Here is a 10170-nt window from a genome sequence, read left to right as displayed (position 1 = left end):
CCTGTGAAGCCGTGGTTTACAGTGAATTTATAACAGCTAAGGGGGTTTTAGGCACTCCGCTTCGTGTCGTACCTAACAACGGCCCCTTAGCTGTTATAAATTCACTGTAAGCCACTGCTTCTTGGGGCTTATTGCTTTATTTGAACATTTCCAGCACATTTTAACAATACCGTGATAGTTTAGGTCATTATAATCGTAATAAGAAACTTTCAAATCATTACATCTCTACCAGCGACACGATGAGCTGACTAACATGCTAAAGTGCATGCAAAGACAAGTAGTGGATTATTATTGTAGTGTTATATATTTAAATACTTGACATACAAGTTTCAATAGAAATGACATTGAAGTATATTTTAGTTTATCATAAATGCTTGTCAGTACATTCGGCAGCACAATTAACCCATATTTACAAGACAATAAGTAATTATGAAATTACATATAAAGATGTACTTAAGTTCTGCTTTTGATATAAATGTAAAATATAGTACATGTCCATTTAATTGCAGTGAACATGCATTTAAGTGTGCAAAAACATTAAATTCGGTTTATTAAAAGTGCATTGTCTTTGAACTTGTTTTTAAAAGTATGCTTAATGCAAAGGACTCAATCAAGGAAAAACAAGGTAGCTGTACTTGTGGCGCTCCGATGGCTTGTGAATGCGCCTCCTGTAGAATATCCAGAGCCACGCTGAAGTCCTCAGACGTGACGCTCATCCCAGAGACACACAGATCCTCCTCTTCCTGTTCACTCGTCGCTTCTGAAAAACTACAGCACACCAGTTTCTGATCCATTCGACAGAACGGACACAAACAATGTCTGGAGCGAATATCAGCAGCAGGGTGAATGAAGACTCACTACGTCTGCAGAAGTCGTCTGTGAGCGGCGTTCCCAGCGTTGGTAAGGAGTGCGCAAAGATCTCCTAAAACAAAACCCTACAGAAACAAAGCCAACATGAAATGGCACTGGCAATCAAATTTACTTGCATAAAGTGATATAATATGGTAATTCACTGGATGCAGAGCAATTTGCACATTTCTCTTTGGAACAATACACTCCAAAACGTTTCATAATTGGACCAGGAACGTGTATAAAATAGTACATATATAACCCTGGAGCACAAAAGCAGTCTTAAGTCACTTAAGACTATTTTGTTAAGACACAAAATACATTGTATGGGTCAAAATTATCCATTTTTCTTTTATGCCAAAAATCATTAGGATATTAAGTAAAGATCATGTTCCATGAAGATATTTTGTAAATTTCCTACCGTAAATATATCAAAACTTAATTTTTGATTAGTAATATGCATTGCTAAGAACTTAATTTGGACAACTTTAAAGACGATTTTCTCAATATTTTGATTTTTTTTGCACCCTCAGATTCCAGATTTTCAAATAGTTGTATCTCGGCCAAATATTGTCCGATCCTAACAAACCATACATCAATGGAAAGCTTATTTACTCAGCTTTCAGATGATGTATAAATCTCAATTTTGAAAAATTGACCCTTATGACTGGTTTTGTGGTCCAGGGTCACATATGGTCAATTTGAATGCGAAGATGAGATAGATGATAGTCTCACAGCTGTCTGTTTGGCAATCTTGCGAAGATTGACGTCTTTTCCCAACAGCAGGTCCTCACTGAGACTGGAGAGCATCGTCCTGCGCTGCTCCTCGGACAGACTCTCTAGCGCCACCTGGTGCACAAACGCTGCCATCGCATCTGAGGACAGCTCCCGCGGGCTGCTCAGACCCCACCACCACACTGCAGAAGAGCAAAAGAAAGAAGGAAACCATTACATATTTCATCTGATTTTGATTTAACCCTTTAACTGTCACTCCCATTTTTAAACATGAAAAGGTGCACGATCCAAACTAAAATTTTTATAATTCATGAACGAAAACATTTTGTTATATAATTTTGTTGTACCATTTCCATAGTAATGCAATGTCTGATTTTAAAATGGTTTTCAAAGGATGAATTTTGGTATTTTAAGCTTTCAACATATATAATTTCTGATGATTTCTAAAGCGTGAAAGGGAAAAAGGCAGCGAAGAAAGACTTTTTGTGACAAAGGTCAGAACTCCTGTTATGATGTAGATTTTTGAGGTGCACTCGTCATAAATTAATCTATTACGTTTCCTACATAATTTGTAACAAAAACAGTGGTAAAATATAAATTTAGGAGTCTTAGACCTTCTCAACGATGTGTAGTTTGTCACGATTAGATTAGGATTTATTTGTAATATAGTGACGTAAAATTATGCCGAGTTCACACTGCATGATTTTCAGAGTCGTCGGATCACCGTAGTTTTCACACTGCACGACTATCTGGGGTAGCATTCAGTTGCACGATGGATCGGCGACAGGAGGTTACACACTGCATGACTTTACAATACGAAGAATCGCCCACAACTCTGTCTGATCCGCAAACTACAGCCAAACGCACATGAGAAGTGATAAGGAAATAACGAGAGCACGCTGATATTGTCGTCTATAAGTCCTCCCCGAACAAACAATAACAAAGATGACTTCCTCGTTAACAACATACTTCTGCTGGGAAAATTTATATACACAAATCTAAGTACTTGTAAGTGAAACCAACATTTTGTGCATTTTTAATGATCTTGCTTCTTATACAAAAGCGCTTAAAGTGATGAAAAAGAAAAATGCAATCTTGTGTCCTTTATAGAAGAATATGATTTACAGGGGGGGAAAAAATGTTTATAAATATATATTTCGGTACGGGTCTTTCGGTTCGGTACGCACGTGTACCGAACAAATTCATTTTTTTCAGGAAATACAAACAATAAATGGCATTTTGGCGCTCTTTGATGTGGCGCGACAGATCACTGTATAAACTTGTGCGGAGCGCGAGTGAGCGTGATCATCCCTTCCTCTTTACTTCTAGTTTTATTAAAGTGAAATAAACATGAATGAACATCTCATGTAATCGCACAATCAGTGTTTCACTCGCAGAAAGATGTGATTAAAACAGCTTGTAAACAAAATGTCACATAGCATTTCATTTACCTCAGGCAAGTCATCAGTGTCTACAGCTTGTTAGTTCACCAGAGAAATTAAGTCTAGAGAAGAAACTATGGTTAGTGTAGCAAAACCATGGTTAATTTGTGGTTACCATGGTTTAACAATAGTAACCATGTTTTTTTTTTGGTTTAATTTGTAGTAAAACCATGGTTAATTTTCATATGGGTTGTTTCCTGTGAACTTATGAAAGCCACAACTTATGAAGGTTTTGATGCTCGTAACTGTGAAAAAAAACAAAACTCAAGAAAAACGATGTGGAAAAATCACAGCTCACCTTGATCAGATGCAGATGTAGCCTCCTGCTAGCTGCTCTTACTGCGGTAACTTTACCACTGCCATCCGGACCCATCAGAAGAACCGAACAGACTCTTTTTAATGTTAGAGAGCTGCAAGAGAATCATTTCAAAAATATTATGTAAATTAAACAGCAATAATATTTTAATATATTAACATTTTATCAATCCAGCATTCCAGCAAAGCTCAAATACAAGATACAGCATCAACTACGACTTAAAACCTCTTCTAAAGCTGTAGTTCTTAAGGAGGCAGCAGGATGACTTCAAAGTAAATGAATACATTTGTATTAATATATTACAATAATCTAACTTTAATCTAAATATAAACATAAAATCAAGATGTAAACTAAAATCATATTTCTTTTTTCCTCAATAACTATCATTTTTATTGAAGAATATAAAGTTCCGGAATTACAAAATGAATTGTGGTTAATTGTTTAATACACCAATACTTCATAATTAACAGGTTCTGTTAATAAATACTCTTTGAAAATTATTGTTTCATAATTAGTCATAATTAGAGCAGAAATACATAAAATATTTCAGCCTACATGGGTTGGGGGGCCTTCAAATATATATGTGACCGTAGACCACAAAACCAATCTTAAAGGGATAGTTCACCCAAAAATGAAAATTAGCCCATAAATTACTCACCCCCGAGGCATCCTAGGTGTATTTGACTTTCATCTTTCAGACGAATCCAGTCGGAGTTATATTAAAAATTGTCTTTGATCTTTCAAGCTGTTTCATGGCACTCAGCGGGTGTTGCGTGCATCAGTCCAAAAGAAGTTAAATAAAGCGCATCCATCCATAATAAAAAGTGTCTCACACGGCTCCGGGGGGTGAACAAAGGCCTCCTGTAGCGAATCGATGCGTTTTTGTAAGAAAAATATCCATATTCAAAACGTAATAATCACTTGAATGTAGCTTGCGCTCACTGTTGTACACAGAAGCAGCTCCGGGCGGATGATGTATGAGGTCAGCTTTGCACATGCGCCGCTCAGAAGTGACGCACGCGGAAACGCAGCAGAGAGATCAAAACAAAACAACGGTCACATTTATTAGAAGTACAAAACGAGGATTTGTAAATCTTCATGGAACATGATCTTTACTTAATATCCTAATGATTTTTGGCATAAAAGAAAAATTGATAATTTTGAACCATACAATGAATTGTTGGCTATTGCTACAAATATACCCCAGCGACTTAAGACTGCTTTTGTGCTCCAGGGTTATATATACACTGTTAAAAATAAAGGTTCCAAAGGGGTGTTTTCACAGCGATGCCATAGAAGAACCAATTTTGATTCTCCAAAGAACCTTTCAGTGAACAGTTCCTAAAAGAACCATTTTTTCTTAGTGTGACGAACATTTTAAAAATCTAAAGAACCTTTTTCCACGGTAAAGAACCTTTTGTGCAATAAAAAGGTTCCATGGATTGTAAAGGTTCTTTGTTGAACCATTGATGCCAATAAAGAACCTTTATTTTTAAGAGTGTACATGTGTATATATATTGAGAGAGAGAGAGAGAGAGAGAGAGAGAGAGAGAACAAGTATTTGACAATGGTGGACTTTCTAGTCCAAAAAATTGAGATTTACTCTTCTAACGGAAAGAAGGACACACAACATGAATATGCTTAACTTTTGAATGAGAATTTGTGTACTTAATACCACAATATTGTGGTTGTGAGCACCTTATTCATAATATGTACACAATACAGACCCTTCACAGAAGTGAGGTTGGATGATAGTGAGCAGTTGCTCCACAGTGCTGGACAGACTCGGAGGACAGAGACTCGTCCAGAAAGACCAACCCTTCGGCAGAACAGAGCAGGGAGACCAGCTGTGGGCGGAGCCTCCCTGTGGACAGCCAATCAGAGCTTGAGCACACCTGCATATATTAACTGTGCGGTATGATTCCGACTGGACTATTGTTAATATCTCGGTGATTGTCTTCTTTTCTCACCATGTACAGTGAAGTGTGACTGGAGTCAGCCAGATATGAAGAAACCTCATCCACCTCAGCAGAGAAACCACACACCTGTTTCACTCTGAAATACAGCACAGGCCACCTGCGAAACAGAACCTGCATGAGGACTGATTTTCAGAGATCTCTAAAGCAGCCGTTGAAGATAAACCCGCACCTGAGGATTCCTTCAGAGCTGTTCTCTATTAGATCGGGATGCCCTTCAGATGGGATTTCCAATATACTCCCCGGCTGAACAAGCCTGCAAACAAACACAATGCTCAGGAAAACCAGGAAGAGGTTCGTATATGACTGTAAATGCGCTGTGAGCACCTGGGTGAGCTGAAGTGTTTGTAGAGGATGCTGTCGAAGGGCCCATGAGAGCTGTAGTGTGGAGATATGACGGCTTCAATGTGCAGCTCTTTAGCAAACGGCGGCGCTGCACATCGACACGCGCTCACAGAGATCTGAGACCCGGCCTCAGACGATGCCTTATTCCACCTCTGCTTGAGTTAAACCACATCACACAACTGTTTACATCTGATCCACTCACTGAATATTACCAGATATAGTGGCAGAGTGATACATAATCTTTGGCCATTCTGAGACGAGCAGCAGTTGATAACCAGAGCTGTTTTTTGTTCATTTTAATAAAAATTTTTATAAAATAGGTGTCTATTTTTTAGTGCTGTCAAACGATTAATCGCGATTAATCGCATCCAAAATAAAAGTTTTTGTTTACATAATATATGTGTGTACTGTGTATATTTATTATGTATATATATATATAAATACACACCCATACAGTATACAGTTTGAAAATATTTACATGTATTTACATGTATATATTTATATTCATATAATTTATATTATAAATATATTTAATATATGAACATAACATATTTTACATGCATGTGTGTATATATAAATAATAAATATGCACAGTATACACATATATAATGTAAACAAAAACTTTTATTTTGGATGCGATTAATCGCAATTAATCGTTTGACAGCACTACTATTTTTATATATCAGCCATTTCACAACTAAATAAACTGGGTCATTTCTGTTGAAGCAATCTTTTTGAAGTGAAAATGAATATGCCAATTTAGAGAAGTATTTATATTTCCTCACTATATAGATTTGGATATATAAAGTATAACTCGTTTAATTTGCACACATACTGTAGTATACTCGTGGAAAATGATTTATACTTTATGCAGCAAATCTCTATAGCTTCTATGTTTATAGTCACAAAATTATAAATATACAGCACAGATCTACACTATAAATTATGTTGGATATATAAGTTTGTCCAGCTATATTTGCATACAGTACACTCACATAAAGCAAAATATGTAACTATTGATTGTATACACTGCCGTTCAGAAGTTTGGGACCAGTACGATTTTTTATGTTTTTTAAAGAAGCTTCTTCTGCTCACCAATGCTGCATTTATTTGATCAAAAATACAGAAAAAAAATGTAAAATTGTGAAATATTATTACAATTTAAAATGACTGTATTCTATTTTAATATACTTTAAACTGTCATTTATTCCTGTGATTTCAAAGCTGAATTTTCAGCATCATTACTCCAGCCTTCAGTGTCACATGATCTTCAGAAATCATTATAATATGCTGATTTATTCTCAGTGTTGGAAACAGTTTTTGCTGCGTCATATTGTTTTTTGGAACCTGTGATACATTTTTCAGGATTCTTAAAAAGTTTTAAAAGAACAGCATTTATTTAAAATAGATTTTCTAACAATACAAGTCTTTAATATCACTTTTTATCAGTTTAACACATCTTTGCTTAAAGTGTTAATTTCTTTAAAAAATAGAAAGAAAAAAATTACTGACCCCAAACTTTTGAACGGTAGTGTGGAATGTTACAATTAAACAAATGCTGTTCTTTTTAACTTTTTAATCATCAAAGAATCCAGAAAAATGTATCACAGGTTTAAAATAAAAATAAAGGAAGCAGCAAAAATGAACACTGATAACAAATCAGCATATTATTATGATTTCTGAAGATCATGTTGTTGTGTTCTCACACAAGTGTTGTTTGATAACCCTGGACTCGCTGGTTACAATCCTTTGAGACTTTCATCTTGGCAGTGGGGCTGATTGACGTGAGTGCAGCCCGCAAAAAAGTGCTGTTACTGCATTGCCTGGGAGCCGAGGGTCAGCTGGGAGCGCTTGAGTCGGGCACCACAAGCGATTCACCGCTGGTCCGACCGTCTTCGCCAGTATAACTTTGACCTGAAGTTCACCCCAGGCAGAGACAATGTTGTGGCCGATCTACTGTCCCGCTCCGCTCAGCCACACCCCACCACACACACGCACACTGACACGGACCAGGTGGAACGGGACATTGTCCAGTTGTTACACACACCCCTCCAGGCCGTTGTATTGTTACAAGAATTGAAGGAGGCATCGGAACAGGACCCGGTCCTTCACAAGTGTTGTTTGATAATGCATTGAGTTAGTGTTTAGTGATGCATCGAGTTTGATTGTGCTGAAAGCATTCTGTCATGCCTGACCAATGTATGTGTTCGTTTACTGGGGTCTGAAACAGAGAGGTTAAATAAAAAGATACGATAAGTTGATGTTACTCGCTGTGTCGCTGTGATCCTTATCAAACGCAACACATGTGACACTGAAGACTGGACTAATGATGCTGAAAATTCAGCTTTGATCACAGAAATAAATGATATTTTAACAGATATTCACATAGAAAACAGTTATGCAATAATATTTCACCAAAATGTGAACTATATTATCACCAAGGTCTAATCTTACATCTGAAATGATAACTGCATATTACACCAAATATAAATTAAATTAAATTAAATTAAACTAAAAAATAAAAAAAATGACATTTAAATTAAATTAAACTAAATAAATTAAATTAAATTAAATTACAATAAATAACCAACCAACCAAAGCATTGGCAAGAAGTGAGGAATTAATAGTTCTCAATAATATCACAGAATATTTCTAAATAAAATAAAAGATGTTTATGCACATGGCAAATCTGCTCAAACCAATTAATGAAATTACATCAAATAATCCCATGTTAACATAAAAGCAACACTGTGATAAAAAACAAACTGATTTGATTTCCATTTTTAAGCTGTGAATTTTAACATTTAAACTGGTTGACCGGATTCAGCTGACCAACACAATTATTATAACCTCCTTCACCTTAATCTTTATGGTCTTGTTTCCAACAGGCACTGCCATCCCGTCTGACAGGTTAAACCACAGAACAGGTGAAATCAAGCCCACATTAGAGTCATTCCCATCCGTGTCTTGGTGCCTAACTGTGTCAAACGCTCTGAGTGCAACCAGATGAACGCGTCCCTGTCTCTTACAGGGAGTCTCACAGACGGGACTCTTCTTCACCTTCTCTGCTGGGACGGACGCAATGACCCACTCCCCGTTAAACACACCCAGCTTCAGCAACAAGCTCTTGTTCACAAAAACAGTGCTGTCAGCGTCATGTCCTTCATCACGCTCGAGCCTAGACAGTATTCCTCCAGGTTTGTGGAGGTCTGAGGCGTCTAGCACGCGCACACCGAGTCTGCATTCAAGAGCCTGCGAGAAAGCACTGAAGTCCAGCACTCTACTGTTCAGCAAAGAGCCGCCAGAACTCAAACTGTTCGCATACTGGGCGAAATCAGAGACAAAGAGAGAGGACGCTAGCATGATGCTGGTGCTGCTAAGCTCCAGATCTCTGCAGTCGGAGAGCACCATACTGGTGTCCACTGTTATCGTGCCCTGGCTGACAGGTGTGCACTCCAGCACCATCACCTCTGACAGCTGCTGCTGCACCTGTGCGGCTTCTTCACCCAGTAAATGATGGTAGGGTAAGAGCAGAGCATCGCCTTGCCTCGCCAGCAGAGTCTGTCCGTGACAGGAGGCCAGGATCAGCAGAGCATTGGAGAACTTCTCTGAAGAAGCCCATTTAAAGCTCTGCTTGGTCTGAGCGCCAATCACAATCCTCTTTAACGGCAGCAGAGACTGTGGACGAAGCGTTCCCGGTGAGTGCTCCTTCAGGCTGTAGTGTTTGAGGAAAGATCTGCTCGCGTAAACAGCGACGCACGTGGGAATGTTTACATCGGTCTCTTCCTGCGGAGTTGCGTGCGCGCACACCAAAAAACCCCGATTAGAGGGGGACTGCGAGTCCATCAGGGACAGTAACAACACGTATGTGGGTCCAGTGTGGTTTGGGAACTTTTGAGTGAATTGCGGTTTGTTGATAAGCACGTGTAGAGGATGAATGTGTGAGGGAAAGTCCTCAAGAAGATGCACCTTCATCGGTTTCTTCTTTCGAGAAACTGGCCGCTGACAGAAAATCGTTTACGCTTCGAAAACATAGATGGTAGAAAAGGACTTTTCCCCCGTTGAAACCAAAATTGATATTTTCAAACCTTATGGTAATAGGAAAACCAAAAGCAAAGAAACAAAAAAAAAAGTTGACAGACTATGACTTTGTGTTAGCTATTTACCATAATAAAATGTATGTACTTAATCATTTCATATAATTATGTATTTTTTTTCTCCAATTCTTCTGCCTTCATCTCATCATTTACTGCATGCATGGGTTGTCATTCGATTAAATAAATCAAATTGAATGTCTACACAGATTAATAACACTAGTGTCAAATTGCAATAATACACATTATTATAATAATAAATAATATTTCAATCATGACAACTCTCGGAACATTTTAGCATGGTAGCCATATAAATGCAAGGCAGTAAGCTGATTGGCTGCATATGCAGCATGAACCAATCAGCTTGTGCCAAGGCGTTTAACTCTCTGAATATCATCAGTTACGTTAACACC

The 10170-nt window shown here is 37.8% G+C and overlaps 1 protein-coding gene across 1 annotated transcript in view; it reads right to left on the bottom strand.

Annotated features, from left to right (window-relative positions):
* The window catches only part of LOC107662915 (peroxisome assembly factor 2-like), a 29992-nt gene extending 20354 nt beyond the window's left edge, over positions 1-9638 (bottom strand). The window contains exons 1-9 of the mRNA XM_016453044.1: positions 8523-9638; positions 5646-5815; positions 5491-5574; positions 5313-5418; positions 5070-5206; positions 3318-3436; positions 1585-1766; positions 859-935; positions 636-768 (exon numbers count right to left, since the gene is read on the bottom strand). Coding sequence (XP_016308530.1) covers positions 636-768; positions 859-935; positions 1585-1766; positions 3318-3436; positions 5070-5206; positions 5313-5418; positions 5491-5574; positions 5646-5815; positions 8523-9638 — 2124 coding nt within the window. The remainder of the gene's footprint in view (positions 1-635; positions 769-858; positions 936-1584; positions 1767-3317; positions 3437-5069; positions 5207-5312; positions 5419-5490; positions 5575-5645; positions 5816-8522) is intronic.
* Positions 9639-10170: the final 532 nt, after the last annotated feature.

Source organism: Sinocyclocheilus anshuiensis, unplaced genomic scaffold (genome assembly GCF_001515605.1).
Source record: "Sinocyclocheilus anshuiensis isolate Anshui unplaced genomic scaffold, SAMN03320099.WGS_v1.1 scaffold1571, whole genome shotgun sequence".
Taxonomy (NCBI): domain Eukaryota; kingdom Metazoa; phylum Chordata; class Actinopteri; order Cypriniformes; family Cyprinidae; genus Sinocyclocheilus; species Sinocyclocheilus anshuiensis.
Note: the sequence above shows the minus strand (reverse complement) of the source record. Positions and strands in the feature narration are given on the sequence as shown.